Genomic DNA, 21,985 nt, shown 5'->3' with positions numbered 1-21,985 from the left:
TAAAACTGACAGTAAGTCACATCTCTTACTCCACAGTCTAAAAACTCTATGGAAAATGTGAAACCTAACATCACTCACTCTCGCTCACACACACAAACACAAACACAGAGCACTGTGAATATTCAGCACAGTGTTTATTTTTAGATAAACACACACACAGTCTTACCAGTGACTGGAACACCAGCGGTCCATATTTGTCAGTATTGTCATCCAGGATGGAGAAAAGGGTGTCCAGGATGTCTTGGAGAAACTGTCAGACAGGCGCGTACACACACACACACACACACACACACACACACACACACACACACACACACACACACAACCACACATACAACTGGTTTAGGTTGCCGTGTGTTACATGGTGATTATACTCAGTATGTTTATGTGGTGTGTGTGGGATGAAAAATTACACACGCAAACAGTGTTTCACCCTTGGAAAATATGTGAGAACCATCAACATTTGGTCTTAGCTTTTGTGCTGCATTAAGCCTCACTTTGACAATCTCCTCTCCGCTGACATGTCGTAGCCGGCCCAGGATATCCATGACCCGGTCTGGATGGGCCTTCCACTTCAGCAGGGCCAGGAGGTCCACTGGAAAGTGTCAAAAGCCTTTATATACCACACCATGTCAGTCTTTATACAACTCCAAATCCATCAGAGTTCATTTAACATGCTGATATAAATGCTTAAATCAGTCCCGCAGGGCCAGATCAGAACTTTGAGTCACTGAAAGATCAACATTTTTTAAGAGTGCTAAGTACCAACATACTATATATCCATTTTAGGTTGCCTGATCTTCAATGCTCAGTTAACAATAAATAAATAAATGAATAAATAAATGAATAGATAAATAAAACAGATTTAATCCTATAAAATTGTAACATTTGTAAACAACATGCTCAGTATAGCTAATAACATTAATATTCAACTTACTCAATTTATTTTTCAGCAATCATTTTGTTAGAGTTGCTGTCATTGTTTTCAAATGGTGGATATGACATTTACCAGTAAAGGCTCTTACTGAAACACAGCACATCATATTGAAAAGAATAGACTACAAAATCCTCCTGTATACCTTCAAGGCCATCCACAACCTCGCCCCTCCCTATCTTTCGGACCTCCTCCACATTGTCTCATCCTCCCGTTCCCTCAGATCCTCCTCCTCCATCCACCTCTCTGTGCCCTCCGTCCGCCTCAGCACCATGGGGAGCAGAGCCTTCAGCCACTCTGCTCCCAAACTCTGGAACTCACTCCCCCCGGACATCCGCAACATCGACTCTTTCCCTCTGTTCAAATCTAGACTTAAAACTCATCTGTTTAAAACTGCGTACTCTCTGTAATTGCATTGTTTCCACTGTATTTTAGTTAGTCTTTTACCTGTGTTTTTATTGCTTGTTTCATCTTTTGTAAAGTGTCCTTGAGTGTTTGTGAAAGGCGCTTATAAATAAAATGTATTATTATTATTATTAAAAGTAACACATCTGTGTATTTTGACAGGCTGGCTAGATACTACTTTTGAGTTCACCGTCTATTTTAAACACTTCTTCAACTAGATGTGTTGAATACAGCCAACTCTAAAGTATAGTTTCACCGCAGCAAAAAGGCCTGTGTGAATACAAATAGATATTTAAGCAGACTGTCACTTCGCAGATGACACCTCTACATGCAAAACACTTCAAGTAAGATGAGGGCAAAAGTTCCCCTGTACACGGGCTCTGTACGCTAGAGAAAACAACGGGGGTAGATTTAGTCGGATTAGCAGTGTACCGTTCTGGGTGAGCTTGGTGGAGGAGAGCTGTGTGGAGATCCAGAGCGTCTCCTTGGTGCTGCGCTGGAAGATGAGGCTGGAGGGGATGCTGGGACAGCTGTTGAAGTCCTCCTTACAGCAGGGCAGGCCCAAATACAAGGCGTGGTTACTAAAGGTCGTGTTCTCATCACACTGAGGCCCAGAGGGGAACAGGAGAGAGAAAAACATTGAATTCACACAGAAATAAAAAAGGGCTTTGACAGCTTCTTAGCTAATTCTCACAACATGCTACTATTTTGCAATAAACGCCAAACAATATATACAGTTTTTATGTGCTCATGGTTTATATCAAATTCCTATTACAGTATATTTTTAGTGTTTATTTCATGGCATACCAGTAGGTGGGATTATAAAATTTCCAACCAATAATCAATCACAAGAGATTAGCATATTCAATTGCAATTCCATACTAGAGCATACTGACATAGTTGGATGGGGGGTGGGGAGGGATAAAGAGGGATAGACAGGTGGCCAGACAGGCAGGTAGGCCGTAAGACAGCAGTCATCCCTGACCTTGTAGACATAGAGTTCATGGCTGTCGTCAGAAAGTGTGGTTCCATCCTCCCTCATTAGAGGAGTGAAGGCAAAACCAAACAGTTTCTTCTCTCCCTTGTCCTTGGCTGTAGAGAGAAAAGGACAAGAAGATGACAGAAAGAGGAAGAGAGACACAGAGAAAAGGAGAGTCAGACGGGAAGCAAGGCAAAATTTCCTCATGGCATTACTTCCATGCATTTGATCACTTGATGAATGAGCAGCCACCCCCCTGGCCTGTACAGCAGCAGCATATGACACACAAACAGACAGCAACAAGGTGATATTCACAATCATTAGGAGTAGGTTTTGGTTTACATCCTCTTTGATTTCTTTTTTAAACATGAAGGAATAAAGAGACAATGTAGATTATTTTAAACTCTGCTTCAGCATTATGAATTTCTATTCTCTCCTGCTTTCATTTGAATCACTTTGGTCTTTGTGCAGATTAAAGGGGCTGGTAATTCTGGTCACAAACACCGAATTCTATGTGCTGCAATTAGTACGTAGCACCTATGCATAAACCAACTTGATTGTGCTTGTTGATCTTCTTTCAATGTATAGGGTGAGATCTCTCTTCATTTGCTCTTACTTTTGCATGCTTTATTACATTACTCATGCTTTGTCTGTTACCTGTTATTAGTATTTAGCTTCACTGCTACTGTTACTACAATGAGTAACAGTGATCTACTCACTGGAACAGTGTCTGAACTCGAAACGTAGGTGGGAGCCTCTGAAGCGGTCTATAGGAATAGGCAATTTGACCACCTCGCTCCATCGAGGGCTGTTGTTGTGATAAAGCACAAAGGAACGGTGCTCTGCCATGTTGGGCTCGCCTGAACCCAGACTGATGCAGTCCTGCAAGAGAGGTGGAAGAAAGGCAGACAAACAGGGAGATTAATACACCATCACCTAACCCTGACACCATCACAAGCCCAACTGCTACACTGAACACAGGGTAAACTACAGGGTTTATCTCACACATATAGTACATGCCTGGGTGTACTTGCCCACCTTGCTTCCCTCTGCTTGTTTTCCCCCATGTTTTGGCGTTGCATTGATTTACTTAAAGGGGCACACAGAGATGCTAATATATCTATCTGCACTGGTAACTCACATCACACTTGGGGTGAAATTACCTTTGCACATTTCCCCCAGGTGTTCATAAACTAATATGTGCTCTTACAAACATCTTCTTGCATGTGGGAAAAAAACTGCAGTTGTTTGATATTTTTGAAGTCAAGTGTTTTAATTGTGACCAAATGTTTTATAGGCACATTTACACAAAATATAATGGTGAAAATGTATGTCATAGCCTACATTAAAACTGATAACTGGAAAGTCTAAGTCAAAACACACGCAAACATTTTTATATGAGCATGATACTGAAAACTGCTGGATGTAGGATTTTTGTAAATGTGATGTGACACACACACATGCATATTCAGGAGTATGAATAATATAAAACAGTTCTGTGTTTGACTGGACATAAATTTAAATAAATGAAGATGGTGTAGGCCTACATTTTTTATCTGGTCCAAGATTGTGTACATTTTTGTTGTGAATCACTTGCTGCTGTGTCATCAAATTTATTAAATGTGCTCTGTCAATAAAAAAAAAAAAAAAAAAATCAGTGACAGACTGATTGAAAGATGCACTTTGACACACACGACACTCGTTTTACAAACAGAAGAGAAACATTTTATTTGACATGTAGAGAACCTGGATTTTGCTGCACTTAGGCTGAGTTTGTGTAAACACTGGCAAGGAGTAAGAGGAATAGGCGGGGGGCGGGGAGCGGTGAGTCATTGTGCATGTTTTCGTGGTAGCTTGCGCTGAAGTGACGGCAGACGTTGCTTTGATCCAGATATCAACTACAGGCAGCAGCGTGATTTTTATACAGTTAACAGCTAACGCTAACTAGCAACTGAAAAACACTGTAAAGTAGTGATGGCGAGATGAAGCTTCATAAAGCTTTGAAGCTTTCCAGCCAATTGGTTCGCAAAAAGGTTCATTTCTCGAGGCTTCATGCACACACAAACCCCCCTGCTGGTGAAAAACTGCAACACAGGCAGATTTCTTAAAGGTCATTTCACCTACAGTATTTGTGATACACTCATGGCTCTCTTGCAATGGTGCGGGCATGGGAATAATAAATTCATCTTCATATAGGCCTATGTATTTCATGTATGGTTCATGGATTCATTCAAATAAATATAATTTCTATTGTTTAGTGTATATGGGTGTGTAACGTGGCAAACCAGTGAAGTCTAATGTTAACTGTCAAATGCTTGTCAGTATATAATTTCTGTTGATATTTGAAGAAATCATATAATAATGACAGGGGGACAACTGTATTACTGTTGTAGTGTTAACAAGGCAGGGGACAGTGATTGTGCTTATGAACATGGAGGAGGCCAGTGAATATGCTTGTACAACTGATGTGGGGTCACTTTATTCATTTTTATTAAGAAATAGGATTTGTTCGACAGTGCTGGGATTCAGACGGTTCCTCTTTTTGAACCACTCCCCGAACCAGCGAGGCTTCAAACGTCATCAGTGACGTCACCCGCCGTAAGCGATACAAGCCTCGATACGCGCTTCGCTAAACACTTCCTGGATTTCTCGACACACGCTCCGAAGCCTCGGCACAGTACGTCCCATCACTACTGTTATGTATGTAAAGCAGAAAGGGATAGCTACAGTCCTGCTGTCTAAACACTGAATCAACTAAGATAATGAAGCCGGAGTGGTTTTGGACTGTTGCTGTGGTTGTTGTATTACTCGGCGCGGCATCCCTCGGTAAGTCGGGTTTAATATCACTGCTCTTTAACTGGCGTGAGGTAAACCGAGCAAACGACTGGCGAGTTTCCACTAACTGTGGCTGTGTCCGAAATCACTCACTCACTCACTACTCCCTACTCACTATATAGGGAATTCAATGTAGTGGACTATATAGTGAACTCAATAGTGGACCGTTTCGGACACTACTTCGCCTGTTGTTCGGCGCCGTTCCGCAATGCATGACGGGATATACTGCCTGGTTAGTGACCATCAGATGTCCACTACATTTTGCGGTGGATTGTGGGATACATCCAGTGGACTATATAGTGAACATAAATAATCACTAGACATTCGGACACCCCTACAAAATGGCGTAATCACTATATAGTGCACTATATAGTGATTAGGGAGTGATTTCGGACACAGCCTATGACCAACTCTCTCCAGCTAGCTAGCTAACATCAGCTAGCTAACTAAGCTGCCTGTCCAGCTAGCTTTCTGACGTTGGGCTGAAGGCTGTCAGCGCACATTGAGCGACTTCCAAATCCAAGAAAGTTGACTAAAAGTTATATTAAAAACTTTAATAGAAGATACAAGTGTTGTGGGTTAATGGCAAATCGCCATGTCGCCGTTCGCTAGCTAATTACTCTGCACCAAGCAGAGTAGAAAAATATCTAATGTCACTGCATATGTCATTAGTGGACACTTTGAGTGTGTCAGCGGATGTATACAGTATGTGATCACAGGTTAATTGGCCGAGTATTTATCGAGACAGTGTTATCACCATGGCGTTGATAAAGATGATTCACCTGCGTTAGTTTGGTACTTGTTGCTTCGAGGCATTTAGATGACTTTGGTTGGAGGTAGTGACCGCCCATTTCAAATGTCAAGGGTCAGAGTTCCTGCTTAATACTCGGTGTAGATGCTTCATAGGTTTTGTAGTTATGGATAAAATGACACAGTTGACTATACTTTTCAAATAGGTCTGGGATAGGATACAATTACTCATTATGGATCAAAGTCTTTTTTTTTTTTTTTTTTTTTCCCCCAAAGTGATTTTACCACAACTGTGACATTTTCAGTGAATATCCTTAGAAAACAGTGTCTGTCCCCAGTCTCATTCAAAGTTTGTCTCTATGCCCTCCAGCTCTCACTGTCTATCTGCACGGGTGTGTCTGTTTCTCTGTGTCACTGGATGTTTTTGCACCAAGCATGTGGACATCTACCTCTCTGTCTTACCGTCTCTCTTGTATCATATCTCCTTCGGACTCTCCTCCTTTTCCCCACTTGACCTACTGCTTCTGCTTTCCTGAGCTCTGGAGTCTTGTGTGAGCAAGTACATCTATCTCGGTGTTTTCTGTCTGCCTTGGCTCTTCACACTCTAAACATCAGGTAAATTTGTTGGTCTGCATTTAATAAGCTCACAAACTTAAATAAGCTTAAATAGGTCTAAGCTCTTGTTAGGTGTGACAATAGATGCCAGACAGCACCCTTTATCAGGTAAAAGAGAAACACTTGCTACATATGCTAGTTTAAGTGACTTCTCTGACAGTGGATAGAGGTCTCAAACTTGAATCCTGCTTTTGTTTTCATGCCACAGTTCCTTTTTTACTGCATGAGAAGAAAAAACATAGTACCTCTCCTTTTGATACATTAACACATTCACTCTCTCCCCCCAGATCTGTTGTTAACAGAAAACACAATACAGACTCATTCCTAAGGCTCGCTATCATTCAAAAATTGGAGGTACCAATACCGGTTCCTGAATGATGATTTTTTGTCAATACCGGTTTTATAATATGTCATCATAACATCAATTTTATCTCTGGGTGTGGCATAGTGTTTTTCCTGCATGCCTCTACAATGAATAAGCTTAAAAAGCCAGTCACCAGCATTATTAGAGCTTGGTACATTAATGCTGCTTGCTTACTGGCACACTGATGCTTATGATATCTACTTGAAATTTAGAATATTTTCAAAATATGGCACTGAGTAACAGTACCAAATTTTGGTACCAAGGCATTTTTTGATAGTCGATAGTATTGAATACTGTCGTCACAATACTAGAATTTCTAACTTTGATACAATACCCAGGACAATATCAATATGCTATACCATTTTTGATATCACAGAGAAAAGGGCATACGATTTCTTCCGGGACTAAAAGAGAAATAAAACGCTTTTCAGGCACAGGGATCTCTTGTTAAATTAGGCTTAAAAATGGTTATTTAACCAGGCCACCTAGTCTTAGACACTTGAAGTATACCATTTATATTTTTGTAATGTTATAATTTAATATAGAGGGCTTGTGAGTTGTCAAATACAACAGTGTCACACTTTATTTACTAGTGAATAGCATTTTTCCAAATTTGAGACCCAACTCAGCCATTACTCATATCTCAGATATATCTCATATCTTTACTCAGATCTGATAGTTTTAGGAAGGGTAGCTTAACCCAAGACAGGTGTAGGGCAGGAAACATTGCATTGGCTGCAATTTTACACTCCCAAAAACTTTTAGAAGTATAAAGTTATTGAAGTGAACCTGAATGAACTCGTTTACAGACGATTATCCAGCTGAGAGTGAGAGTCAGTGCTGTGTGACCACTGGGCAGCAGGGTGCTGTGTGTGTTTGGCCGGTGAAGGCAGAGTGAGAAAGGTTATGCGTTTTTAAAGAAAACACTGGAGGTATCAATACTGCAGGAAAGCAGTATTGGTATCATTTCAAATTTTTAATGTTGATATTTACTGAAGTATCAATACTTTTGACAACCCAAGTATCAAAGCAATTTGGTTGGTCATAAAAGCATCTAAGTTTGGTACCCAGCCCTCCATATCCTCTCTCGTCAGACTTGACTGCTTGCAAAAAACTAACTCTACACATGTGGCGGAAAAAATCATCTGCTTGTTCCTGTTTTTTTCCCTCAGGTTCTGCAGAGGGAAAGAACGTCACGTCTTTGGAGGTGAGAGAAGGGCACAATGTCACGTTACCGTGTGTCCTTCCCACTAAAGAGGACATCAGTGATAATGTCTTTGACTGGAAGAAAGACAATCAGAAGGAAATGTTCTTGTTTTCCAGGTAGGGATGGGATGGTTATTTGTTTACTGTGATAAAATATCTGATGGTTGATGGGCCATTTCAAAACACAGTTATCACAATAACTGTTATTAATAGTGACATTTTTAAAAAGTTGCAGTTTTTGTGTCACACAACAGTTAGGTCTCTGTACCTGCCATCTGCACAATATGCAAACATCTCATGGCCACAGCACTGATGGATTTTGATGTGCTTGTTATGTTTCTCATACTGTAAACATAAATGTGATTTTCAAATACAAAACATGGATAAATTATTTCAATGTGTATTAGTAATAATTTAACATTTTCAGTACATTTTAACAATGTTAAATTAGAACTAAAACCTGTGATGATTTTGGTCACGACAGTCATGTCAAATTTTCATGTTGTCCCATCTCTGATGACAGGGGTGACCATTACAACAACAGACTTACAGGTCAAGATCAGCAGTTCAGCGGACGCGTCTCATTTGTTGAGGGGCAGTTAAGGTTTGGCGATGCCTCAGTGACTCTCAGCAACGCCAAGATGGCCGACAGTGGACTGTTCTCCTGTCATTTTCCACATGTGGAGCCGAGATATACAGCCTATGTCAGACTTTCCGTAATCAGTAAGTGGCCAAGTGAAATAGCTCATTTCAGTACTTCACTCAATTTCAAGAATTCCAGTGTCTTATTTGTTATATTCTGTGCATTAAGGTTGAACATTACAAGCTATTAGGAGTTAGGTCATTTGTTACATTTTTGGACTTGTTAATTGTGCCTTAACTTGCAACCTCTACCTTTCCCCCTCTTGTTAGCCTGTTGCTCTAAGTGAGAATGAAATGTGACACTGCTTGCCTGCAAAGCTCTGTATTGAAACTGCCTGCACTGCTTCCAGCTTACTCTTCTGCCATCAAATCAGGTGACTAACAAAGCAGCTGCTGCTGTTGCTGTTAGAAGAAGGCACTGTGCTTTTTGCTACATGCTGTTCTCCTCCTCCTCCTCCTCCTCCTCCTTTATGCTTGTACATATTAAGCAGATGTAGAGATCAGGGTTTCCCAAACTAAAATCTGGGGGTCCCCAGGGGTCCCTCCCCAGAAGAGAGATTGTTATAAGGATGATTGTTTTGATTGTTCTAAAAAAACAACTAATTCCATGCATTTAGTGGAGTAATCCATTTTTTTTTGTCCAGATACTTTAAAAATGTGGTGTAGACAGAGCAGCACACTAAATTATACCTTTCTGATTTATTTGCCTTTAGAAGGTGGTCCTCAGCGGTCAACATTAACAAATAGATCAGAAATAAAGGGTGAGTCTTCCGCTCAGTTTTATCTCTGGTCTCTACATCTGCAGTGTACACGCTGCATGACTGTCACCATGTGAAATTATTCTGCACGCTACACAGTCATGCATAAACTTAAGTTCATCCCTAATTTTCCAGTCAGTTCCACCTGCTCATGATACCTGTTATAAGAAACAACAAATGTGGCCCATAATGTTGTTGCAGTTGAATGCCTGGCAATGGCTGGCTGTGTGTAGCCTGCTACAGCCTGCTTTCATTCCCTTTCAGGAATCTTGTTGGAATTTGATTTCACAGGATATACATGACAGCACTGTACTCTGCAAATTTAGAGATTAGTGAAATCACATATATATATAAATATAGAAATTTGACAACATTCCACAAAGTAAATTGAAATTGATTGTTATAAAAGAAAAGCATTTGTGACAACGTGTAGTAATTGATTAGTAAGCAAGCACCAACATATCAGTGCTTGCTTACTAACTGTTGCTATGTCAGAAAATAGCAAAGTCAAATAATGTGTTGCCTTTTCAAGGCAAGCACATAAATATTACAAATAGCATTGATGTCAAACAGTGTTCTCAGTGTGAAGTTAAGACTTACATGATTCTTGTGTGTCTAATTGTATCTACCTCTTAAAACCACTTTGTTGGACAGGTGCTGCCCCTCGGCCACACACCAAGTTTGTTGATGTCACTGAGAAGGGGGTGGAACTGAGGTGTGAGGTTGGAGGCGCCTATCCACAGCCTGAGGTAGAGTGGCAGGACAGCAAAGAAAAGGCCCTACCTGCTGCAGGGCCAATGTTCTCCACCGACAGTGAAGGCCGCTACCATGTCATCCTCTCTGTTTACGTGACCGCTTCTGGCAATTACACCTGCATTGCTAGGCAGAAGGACATCGGCCACAAAATTGATGATGTTTTCTATGTCCACGGTGAGAGTCCTGCCAGTGGTGCTTTAATGAACAACTAATTTTGGGTCCTCATGTGTTGCCTTTACTGGAAATTTAATAGATTTAGGTTTTATGCAGGCTTAACTGTATACTTTAAGGCTAATGCCACTATGCTGTGTATGTTGTGCAACAGTCATTTGAATGTTAAATGCTGTTTTTATTATAATGTGTTTCAGAGAATCTGTTCTCTAAGGACACATGCACAGTGCATGTGTCCTCCACTGTGATGACAGCTGGACTTGTGCTTGGATGGGTTGTTGCTGGGATTCTAGCCCTGTATATTTTTGGGAAGTGGATCAAAAAAAGATTGAGCAAAGGTAGGCTGAAACAAAGAACTGTTGTCACCAAAACTCAATCCATAACATATGAGCAGCAACACAACTGACACTTTGAAAATGGCTCAAATGCCCATGCCTCTACAATTGTTATTGCCTTTGAAAGCAGGGCTGCATAGTGACTGGAGTGCACAACTGAATGTCAGTATTTTACTACTTTCAACTGACAAGTGAGGATTGTCGATACAGTGGAGGAAATAATTATTTGATCCCTTGCCGATTTTGTAAGTTTGCCTATTTACAAAGAAATGAACACTATTATAATTTTACTGGTAGGTTTATTCCAACAGTGAGAGATAGAATATCAAAAAGAAAATCCAGAAAATCACATTATATAAAAGATACACTATATTACCAAAAGTATTCGCTCACCTGCCTTTACTCATACTATGAACTGAAGTGCCATCCCATTCCTAACCCATAGAGTTCAATATGTCGGTCCGCCTTTTGCAGCTATTACAGCTTCAACTCTTCTGGGAAGACTGTCCACAAGGTTGAGGAGAGTGTTTATAGGAATTTTTGACCATTCTTCCAAAAGCGCATTGGTGAGGTCACACACTGATGTTGGTCGAGAAGGCCTGGCTCTCAGTCTCCGCTCTAATTCATCCCAAAGGTGTTCTATCGGGTTCAGGTCAGGACTCTGTGCAGGCCAATCAAGTTCATCCACACCAGACTCTGTCATCCATGTCTTTATGGACCTTGCTTTGTGCACTGGTGCACAGTCATGTTGGAAGAGGAAGGGGCCCGCTCCAAACTGTTCCCACAAGGTTGGGAGCATGGAATTGTCCAAAATGTTTTGGTATCCTGAAGCATTCAAAGTTCCTTTCACTGGAACTAAGGGGCCAAGCCCAGCTCCTGAAAAACAACCCCACACCATAATTCCTCCTCCACCAAATTTCACAGTCGGCACAATGCAGTCTGAAATGTACCGTTCTCCTGGCAACCTCCAAACCCAGACTCGTCCATCAGATTGCCAGATGGAAAAGCGTGATTCATCACTCCAGAGAACGCGTCTCCACTGCTCTAGAGGCCAGTGGCGGCGTGCTTTACACCATTGCATCCGACGCTTTGCATTGCACTTGGTGATGTGTGGCTTGGCTGCAGCTGCTCGGCCATGGAAACCCATTCCATGAAGCTCTCTGCGTACTGTACTTGGGCTAATCTGAAGGTCACATGAAGTTTGTAGCTCTGTAGCAATTGACTGTGCAGAAAGTCGGCGACCTCTTTGCACTATGCGCTTCAGCATCCGCTGACCCCTCTCCGTCACTTTACGTGGCCTACCACTTCGTGGCTGAGTTGCTGTTGTTCCCAAACGCTTCCATTTTGTTATAATAGAGCTGACAGTTGACTGTGGAATATTTAGGAGTGAGGAAATTTCACGACTGGATTTGTTGCACAGGTGGCATCCTATGACAGTTCCACGCTGGAATTCACTGAGCTCCCGAGAGCGGCCCATTCTTTCACAAATGTCTTGTTTCACAGTCTGCATGCCTGAGTGCTTGATTTTGTACACCTGTGGCCAGGCCAAGTGATTAGGACACCTGATTCTGATCATTTGAATGGGTGAGCGAATACTTAGTGAAATGCAAACTGATTTGCATTTCACTGAGTGAAATAAGTATTTGATCCCCTAGCAACCATTAAGAATTCTGGCTCCCACAGACCTATTAGATACTCAACTAATAATAGATACTAATCTCAACTTGTTACCTGCATAAAAGACAGCTGTTCACAGAATCAATCAATCAGACTCCAACCTCTCCATCATGGGCAAGACCAAAGAGCTGTCTAAGGATGTCAGGGACAAGATTATAGACCTGCACAAGGCCGGAATGGGCTACAAGACCATAAGCAAGAAGCTGGGTGAGAAGGAGACAACTGCTGGTGCAATTATTCGAAAATGGAAGAAACACAAAATGACCATCAGTTGACCTCGGTCTGGGGCTCCACGCAAGATCTCACCTTGTGGGGTATCAATAATCATGAGAAAGGTGAGAAATCAGCCTACAACTGCACGGGAGGAGCTTCTTAATGATCTCAAGGCAGCTGGGACCATGGTCACCAAGAAAATCATTGGTAACACACTATGCTGTAATGGATTAAAATCCTGCAGTGCCTGCAAGGTCCCCCTGCTCAAGAAGGCACATGTACAGGCCCGTCTGAAGTTTGCCAATGAACACCTGAATGATTCAGAGAATGCTTGGGAGAAGGTGCTGTGGTCAGATGAGACCACAATTGAGCTCTTTAGCATCAACTCAATTCGCCGTGTTTGGAGGAAGAGAAATGCTGATTATGACCCCAAGAACACCATCCCCACCATCAAGCATGGAGATGGAAACATTATGCTTTGGGGGTGTTTCTCTGCCAAGGGGACAGGACGACTTCACCGCATCGACAGGAGGATGGACAGGGCCATGTACCGCAAAATCCTGAGTGACAACCTCCTTCCCTCCACCAGGACACTGAAAATGGGTTGTGGATGGGTCTTCCAGCACGACAATGACCCAAAACATACGGCCAAGGCAACAAAGGAGTGGCTCAAGAAGAAGCACATTAAGGTCATGGAGTGGCCTCGCCAGTCTCCAGACCTTAATCCCATAGAAAATCTGTGGAGGGAGCTGAAGCTTCAAGTTGCCACATGACAGCCTCGAAACCTTAAGGATTTGGAGATGATCTGCAAAGAGGAGTGGACCAAAATTCTTCCTGATGTGTGTGTATACCTGGTGATCAACTACAAAAAATGTCTGACCTCTTCACTTGCCAACAAGGGTTTTGCCACCAAGTACTACATCATGTTTTGCTAGGGGATCAAATACTTATTTCACTCAATGAAATGCAAATCAGTTTATGTCTTTTATATTAAGTGATTTTTGGATTTTCTTTTTGGTATTCTATCTCTCACTGTTAGAATAAACCTACCGTTAAAATTATAGAGTGTTCATTTCTTTGTCAGTAGGCAAACTTACAAAATCGGCAAGGGATCAAATAATTATTTCCTCCACTGTATATATATCGACAATCCTCATTTGAGCTATTGAAAATTTTTACTCCCTTTTTGAATCCCTGCTGTGGTTGAACACAGTCAAAATGTTGATACAAGATTGGGTTGTCACAATACACATATTTTAGTAACTTAAATATGCATTATTTTTAGTAATAATACAATGTATTTTAATGCTTGAACGTTTTCACACTGAGGTTGGGTTCACATTCGGTCATATCAAATTTAATAATAATAATTTTTGAATATTTTTCATGGTGACCAAAAAATAATGATACTGTGTTTTTGCTGTACCACACAAACAACAAATTCTTCTTTGTTAGGTCTGGAGAGTAAAATTTTCAGTGCAGGGCATCTGTGTAGCACCACAATTCTTCATTTATGAAACAGTTTAAAAATTGCTGATCCTGAGGTATGGATATTGCATTTGGTTAAGTAATTGTTCAGTCCTACTCAGATCTGCATCCCCATTAATGATGCATTTCTCTATCGGGCATAGCTTTAACAGCTGAAATACCAGCCGACCATTTCATTTTAGTTTCAAGCAGTGCTAGGTTTGTCAGTTATACAAGATAAATTGCACAACCTGAATTGTATAATCACCTTAGGTTTAAACTTTCTTTTTTTCCCTACAGAGTCTTCCAGACAGGAAGCTGACAGCCCTCAAGCTGGGACTCCCGAATCATCAAACTCTTTAATTCAAATAGATGACAGGTCAGATGACAAGAAACTTAAATATGTTGCTTGTTAGCATGGGGAAAGAGAAGACTAAAGCTGGTAACACAGCTACTTAGTACTATTTTTTTCCCTACTGGATCTGACAGTGACTGCAGAGAGACAGAGTAAAGGGAGGGGAGAGAGAGGGGATGTCATGCAACAAAGAGCTTGACATGTGTTACGCACTCTACCAGAGGAATCACCGGGGCGCCCCAACACCATGTTTTTTTAGACAGTGCGGAAGTCCAGATGCCTGCTGTATAATGCAGCTGTGATGTGAACAATTTATGGACAACATGGTTAACAGGGTTGGTCTACAAACAGGAAAACAGTTTGCTCTAGGGGCCAGCACCCTCCTCTCCTGAACTTTTTTGGGTGCTTGGGTGACCTCAAAAGACGAACTTATGTTCTGCCTTCTGCTAGAAGGCTTCATGCCAGAAGGCTTCATGAACATGGCCAGTTACATTCAGAGGAACTGAATGGGGTTGAACACAGTCAAAATGTTGATACAAGATTGGGTTGTCACAATACACATATTTTAGTAACTTAAATATGCATTATTATTACAAATTTGCCACAGGGGGCTTTAGAGCCATACGGCATCCTTTGTCTTCAGACCTTTGCATTAAACAACTCCCTAAAAAAAAACTTTAATGGGGAGAAAAATGCCTAAACATGATAAGGAAGATGCCAAGCAGTGTCCAGGTGCCACCAGAACAGCCATAAATAAAAAACTGCAAATAGCAAGAATAAATATGCAGAAGAGAAACAATAGCCTAGTCTAAAGCTGATGTGCTCTTCTGGCCAGTGGCCAGGCAGGTGTATGTGATCAATTTAGAGACAGCGTGCAGATGTATTTAAGCATAGAAGTGTCATTTGTTATTATTTGTTATTAGTAGGGACGAGCGAGTACACCACTATCTGTATCTGTTTAACCATCTACATTACCCGTATCCATATCCGTACTTGGAGTGGGCTGTTTTTTTTTTTTTATTTTATTTTATTTAAAGCGGAGAAAAATGTTTCCACCTAGAATGCATGACCTGCAATAGATATTGGAAGCTCAAAGCTAAAATGTACTGATGGCTCCTGATAATTGTCTTTTGAAGGATAATACTGTATGCCTTTCTAGTATTACGGTGTAGCAGCTTTTACAAAACAAAATATGTAAAATATGTCACACTATTGTAAAATCAAATCCCAACACTTGCAGAATCACAACACATATTGAATTGGCACCTAAGTATTTCCATCCCAAGTATAATTCTAAATTACAGATTTGGCCCAAATTGTTTGCAGTGGGCATGGCCTGTAACATTTTAGCTCATAATAATGACTAGAGAGTATGGGTAAATCAGGTAGATACGATATCTACACATTATGAAAATAGTATATGGTCATCAATTATGTTTGGGAGTGCCATAGACACTCTTTTCACCAGGTGCAAGTGTGGTAGTGGAAAACAAAGTTGCCATATCTTTGTCTAGAAATGTTGTAGAGCTGTCATTCCACCTGTATTGCAGTTAAAAAAATAAGCAGAAAAGCTCTGCTTTGTTCTTTCACAGCTACCTCAATGACTTTTCATATAAGATGGCAATGCTGTATCCACTTTTCATGCAAGATGGCGATGCTGTATCCCATGTCCCACACTGATGCTTGGCTACCTTTCATTGCTATGGCCTTCATGTATCTTGTGGGTATAGCTGGACAAAATACTATTAAAATATAATATATATAATATTAAAAACTATTATGTAAAGAGAGACTATGGTGTGAATATTTCTATGTGCTTTATTTTTTGCACTTGGTTATTTTTGTTGAAGTGTCCTGCTCCTTTAAATGTACCCAGTGTAGTCCTGTATATCCACTTGGTTTTGTTCATACTAAAACCCTCTCACCAAAACACATTGCGTGTCTGTCATGAAATATGTAAATTTATTTCTGCACAAAGAAAAAAAAAAAAAAGTATTTGGACTAAAAACCCAAAACTAAACTACTGTGATCACCTCTATTTGATCCAATCTTCACCTTTAACCTGTTAAACTAAAATGGAAGAAATATCCCAAATTGTTTGCAGTGGGCATGGCCTGTAACAATATCTGTCTTTGTATATGTCCAATTTTCTCAACAACTGTTCATCCAGCCAACTTCACACTTGGCGGTGTACTGCCAAGGACCAAAGGAAGTGCAGTGCATGGTTCCCATGCAGTCTGGAAATGTATGAAAATATGTGGAATATGATTTTGATCATTTCCAGGTCTGGAAAAATGTTTTCATTTTCAGACTGTTGTTTCTGTGTACACTTTTCTAAAATGTGGAATTTATAAAATCAGCACAAATGAATCATGCATTTTTCATTTTGAAGGAGCCATGTTTTACATTGAGAGACAGTGGGAGAGACCAATTCAAATGCCTCCCTGTGACAGTTTCAGACCTCTGTGTTGTTGGCATACAGCTTGGCCAAGGAGTGGCTGCTTCCTCCAATTTAGCTTCCGTCCACCCATGGCCACAAAATTGGCAAATGCAAATTTAATACATCCAAACTCATCCAAATTATTCCAAATGGTTAGCGATGGACCCAAAATCCAAAGAAAAAGCACAGTATTTTTAAAAGCGTCTTTCGTACCGGGTGTAACCCCTCCTTTTTTTTTTTTTTAGGCCAACATACAGGCCTGAGAGGCATTTAGTTAACAGCAGTCTGATATAGACTGAAAAAAAAATACTAGAAAGACTGGAAATGTATGTCTGGAAAAGTATGGAATTTTGAAAAGGAAATGTGCAGGAAGCCCTAGCAGTGTCAACTGTGAAGTTGTTTGGATGAGCGGTTCTCTGGAAAGCTGCTAGCAGCAGTAATGTAATAATGTAACACCAACCTGCCTAGAAGACTCCAGATGGAAATTAGCCCTTGGGCTACAATCTGGCATATTTACATGTACTGCAGTACATGTTCATTAATATGCATTAATATGTCTTGACTTCTAAATAAATAAATAAAACTAAAAATAATGGAGGCCAAGCAGTTGGCCCATTCCAAACAGGCACTGCACTTGTTGATAAAACATTAAAATTGTCCTTTATAATGAGCTGCATTTGTAATTTACATGGAGCAGGAGAAGCCCTGAGCCACCTGCTCAGGACTTCTCCTGAGCAGGTGTAAATTTCACCTCCTAAAATATCCAAAACAGTATTGCTGAATATTGAAATGCACATAAAATTGCCATTGTTTAAGGTTTACACACAAATTTGTTTGTGAATATTTCATGAATGAAATCCATTTTGTGTACCTGTGTGGCTGAATAAATGAAGGTTTTATAAGTTTTGCACTATAGCACCACCAGTGCCCACAAACTACACTTTTAAGTTCTTTTTATTTATTTATTTATTTTTAATGTTTTTACTCTGGGCTGCTGTGGGAAGTAGCCACAATATCAAATAGTATTGAGCAGGGAATTTAATCATTCAGCATCATTGCTGTCTTTCATGACATTAGTGTTACTGGTATTGCGTCACACTATGACCAATGACAACGACCTCACACTAAACAAAATAACAAAAAGGCACAATGACAAAAAAAGCAATAAAATCAAAAGTCAGTATAGCAACTATGTATTTAATATTTATATTTTGTTGCTTTGCTGTAAAGAATAAAGGGGAGATGTTGAGCTGCTGGCTGGTTATGGCTTGTTATGTTATGTTCACTAATGTAAATGAAACCAAGTTCAACATATTAAATGTTGTGTTTGACCATATTTCAGGGATGTTTAGCTTCTTCTCCGTCAACAAAAATGCTGTACTGGATATTTGCTGTAATTCAGTTTATTTATTTTTGGACCTGCACTTTTGGACCATGACCTACCGGTTGAGAGAACTACTAATCTAGAGGACCTGACTAATTGTAAAATAGGATGCTTACTTTAAGAAATTTCCCTATTTTTTATCTATTCATTCATATTATTTGTGTCAAGTAATTCTTTTGTCCATAGAAATATAGTTTGTTTTTTTTTGTCCCTCTGCCATCTCATGAAAATGATTAAAATTTGTCATTACTTTGGGTAGGTCAGCAGTTGATACAAACGTACAGTGTGTGTTTCAGAACCTGTTGTGCAATACGGGACACAGCAATTTGGATGAGGAGTTTTGCCAGACAGTTTCTGAAGTTAGCCTTCCGAGATCATATTTGCCCACTGTCAACGCCATGATGCACAACAGTGTTTATACTGTGACATAAAAGTGAAGTAAGGTCACACAGAGCCAACATAAACTGTTATGATAGATAGATAGATAGATACTTTATTCATCCCGCAGGAAATTCACAATACACATGTTATCGGCTACAATGTAATTTACCAAATGGGCCAATGGATACTTTAGAAATATAAATAAACTAGAGCAAACTGGGCTGCTCTCTGACTCTTCCCACAAATGCAACAGAGCAGTTAAGTCTGAATTGAACTCTTCTGTTGGCTTCTGGCATGCTCAAATGTGATGCTGGTGTTTATCTGCTTAAATGCCCCCCCGGTGTCTGAACCTATTCTATCAGTGATGTTTGGGACATTTTGAGATGGATATATCTTCTGTGGGCACAGTCAGCAGTGAGCTGCGTTGTGGCTGTAACACTACACTTCCTGCTGAAGACTTTCATATTCACACATTTCCGAGCTCAACCCTGCTTCTTTTTACATGTTTTGATCACTCCCCCGCAAGTTTACACTCACCCTTGCGTCAGAGAAGGTGTTTTCACACTTACTTCAAACAGTAAAAAAACGCGTCCTTGAATATTTTCACCTGTCAAAATGTTTATCAGTTGGTGAATTTAACCATCAGACCAAATTGCTCTTCACATTTTAGCAATTTTATTTAGCTATCAAATACTGTAATCCTGAACAATACCCACTTATTTGTCATAGTAGTAGCATCAGAGTTCATGCTGGGCTGAAAAGGAATGTGAAGCTGCTGGTGCGCTCACTCCGAGGTATGACGTGCTGTCGCTTCAGTTGGATACGGTGTGTGTGTGCCATGAGAACCTTACAAAAGGACGACTTTCCTACCTTGAGGATCTCTCCATCAGCGTAGAGCACATAAATGGTGACTTCAATGTTCTTCTGAACGCTCTTCCCACCTCTCTCAAAATCCCCTCGCTCCAGGGTCAGATACAAGTCATTTCTGATGTCACCTGTAGGCGGACAGACATGTGAAGGGTCATTGTACACATCTGTGTGAGTGTGTGTGTTCACAAAATGCCAGAAACCCTTATTACATAAACATGTTTTGTTTCTGCCCATACAGTTAACATACATTCTGTTTACAGACATCGAAATGTCCACAGATAGTACCACACACCCTTAAATCTGCGTCCTACCTCTGTGTCACACAAGACTAATGACTGGTGTTAGTGTGTACGGATTCATTTATCATTTTCGGCATGTCCTTACAGAGGAGATGTCAACCTTAATGTACCAAGATGGGAGTTAAACACTCACTTCATCACTGTCTGAGGGCACAAGACGTGTGTGTGTGTGTGTGTGTGTGTGCACGTGCACATGTAGACACGTTAGAGGACAAGTGAATGCCATGTGGGATACTGTATGTGATGAAAACATGAGGCCTTGTGTGTGTGTGTCTGCATCTTTGTTTTTGAAGACAGATTGGGGTAATTGGTAGATCCCCTTGGTTATAACCAAAGACAACAAGAACAGTCAAAGAGGGTGCACCCATTTTCCTGCACTAATTATACAGTATGTTCATTAGTGACAGCAGTCAAAGGCTAAAAGACCAACACTGGCCTGATACACTGATCTAACCCTATATGCTTTATTTTCTTCCAAGTCACACACTACCTGTATCTGTTCTATGCTGCAATGACCCGCTTTCTTGAGGATCAAAAGGATCAATGAAGTTACATATAATCCAATGTGACAGAAACTGTAAAATGTAAATGTAGCTCTCTGCCACTCATCAAGTGTAATTATAAGAGCACACAGGTGCAACCACCATGGTCATGATGAATCTTAACAGCCGAAAGATGTCAGGGTTTTTTTTGTGGTTACAGGGACGAGGACTGAAAGTAGAAATCAGAAGAGAAAAACCAGCATGTGTGTTAAGACCGAAACCACATTGGTAAACAGAAAACACAAAACACACCCAAGTATGCTCATGCTTTTTTTTTTTTTTTTTTTTTTTTTTTTTTAATTCGAAGACCTCTATTGATGTCGTAGCTGGAAGTTATGATCCTGTTAGTACTAAGGCACACCCCCCTTCAGCAATACTGCCTTGACCTACCTGGACCAGCCTCTCCACTGGCTTTCATGTTTCATAGAGGAATCTGGAAACTATGGCCTTGTTTGTGCTAAGTCCCGCTGACTGCAGCACTCCCTTGATTGGCCCAAAAACTAAATCAGCTCTTTGTTGGCCCATAACCAAAATTATTACCAGGTTTCATGTGAATCACTCAAGTACTTTCTGAATTAACCTCTGAATTATCCTCCTGGACAGACAGACGGGGAGATCATATAACCCCTGTAACACCCTCTTGGTGGATGTAATAACTTTTGATGTTGTGTATTTGTATGTGTGCAAAAGTATGTCACGTCATCTTTGACGACTTCAATAATCATTCCTAAATTGTAAATCCTTTTGCATCTTGAGTAAACCAGTGCAAGAAAAACAAACTAGAGTTTTCTCCAGATCAGCAAGTGACAAGTGCTGTTAGCTGGGAAGAGCTGTGTTCAGTGGACACGGGCACTAAACTGAGTGATGTTCACATGCAAATCTCCTCTGTACTGTTCAGTATGATATATGTCCTTCATTCCCAGACACTGCAGCATCCCCACACACACACGCACACACACACATTTGCTGCTACTCTGTCTGCCAGGCATATGAAATGCTTCAGAATGGCCTAATCAGGTTTCAGCCAATCAGAGGAATGGATGTTAATCTGACAAGGAAATCGAGCCAAGACAGCTCAATATCATTGGTCGCTAATCAATTCAGAAGGAGAAAACAAATCATTTTCTGTCAAAGATGAACAGAACGGGTACACTGACCTTTTAGTCACAGTGCCGACTTTATTTCAAAAACTTGTGGATTTATGTATCTATCACGACACCAGAGCCTACACAATGAAGTGTAGAGCCTTACAATAAGTTTCGCTTTAAAAATAAAGAGATCCACTATTTGAAAACAACATATTTTGTCCAGTAACTGTGGCCTATACAAAATACCACAGATTTATACCTACATCTATCACTGCACAACAATCACTAATGAATACTTTAAAAAATATTTTTCATCTCAACAAATCTCCATCAGATTGCATCCTGGGCTGCTGTGAATATTCTTATTGGGAAAATGAATAACAGCATCCTTCACTGCAACTTGGGGTTCCTTTTAGTAAACTACTGAACCCCTAATCATAATAAACAGATACGTGTATAAGGAATTAAATGCCATGTCGAAAAGAAACCCTTCACATAGTATGTGTCTGTGCGTGTGTG

General features: G+C 40.4%; 2 protein-coding genes across 5 annotated transcripts in view; one reads left to right on the top strand and one right to left on the bottom strand.

Moving 5' to 3' along the window:
* Nucleotides 1-21,985, bottom strand: part of LOC115359046 (dedicator of cytokinesis protein 3-like) — a 260,901-nt gene that overhangs the window by 45,255 nt on the left and 193,661 nt on the right. For both annotated transcript variants that reach the window (XM_030051275.1, XM_030051277.1), the window contains exons 15-20: nucleotides 19,538-19,662; nucleotides 3,038-3,200; nucleotides 2,325-2,431; nucleotides 1,772-1,943; nucleotides 498-595; nucleotides 167-250 (exon numbers count right to left, since the gene is read on the bottom strand). In XM_030051275.1, coding sequence (XP_029907135.1) covers nucleotides 167-250; nucleotides 498-595; nucleotides 1,772-1,943; nucleotides 2,325-2,431; nucleotides 3,038-3,200; nucleotides 19,538-19,662 — 749 coding nt within the window. The remainder of the gene's footprint in view (nucleotides 1-166; nucleotides 251-497; nucleotides 596-1,771; nucleotides 1,944-2,324; nucleotides 2,432-3,037; nucleotides 3,201-19,537; nucleotides 19,663-21,985) is intronic.
* LOC115359047 (butyrophilin-like protein 10) lies at nucleotides 4,869-16,475 on the top strand. 3 transcript variants are annotated; one of them, XM_030051278.1, is made up of 7 exons: nucleotides 4,869-5,144; nucleotides 8,055-8,205; nucleotides 8,612-8,811; nucleotides 9,444-9,491; nucleotides 10,143-10,418; nucleotides 10,613-10,753; nucleotides 14,408-16,475. In XM_030051278.1, the coding sequence occupies exons 1-7, from the start codon at nucleotides 5,081-5,083 to the stop codon at nucleotides 14,521-14,523; spliced, it is 996 nt and encodes a 331-aa protein (XP_029907138.1). In that variant the 5' UTR covers nucleotides 4,869-5,080; the 3' UTR covers nucleotides 14,524-16,475. The 3 variants fall into 3 exon arrangements, with proteins under 3 accessions (XP_029907138.1, XP_029907139.1, XP_029907140.1); XM_030051280.1 differs by lacking the exon at nucleotides 4,869-5,144 and adding an exon at nucleotides 6,180-6,518; XM_030051279.1 differs by lacking the exon at nucleotides 9,444-9,491.

This window comes from Myripristis murdjan, chromosome 5 (genome assembly GCF_902150065.1).
Source record: "Myripristis murdjan chromosome 5, fMyrMur1.1, whole genome shotgun sequence".
Classification (NCBI taxonomy): Eukaryota; Metazoa; Chordata; class Actinopteri; order Holocentriformes; family Holocentridae; genus Myripristis; species Myripristis murdjan.
Note: the sequence above shows the minus strand (reverse complement) of the source record. Positions and strands in the feature narration are given on the sequence as shown.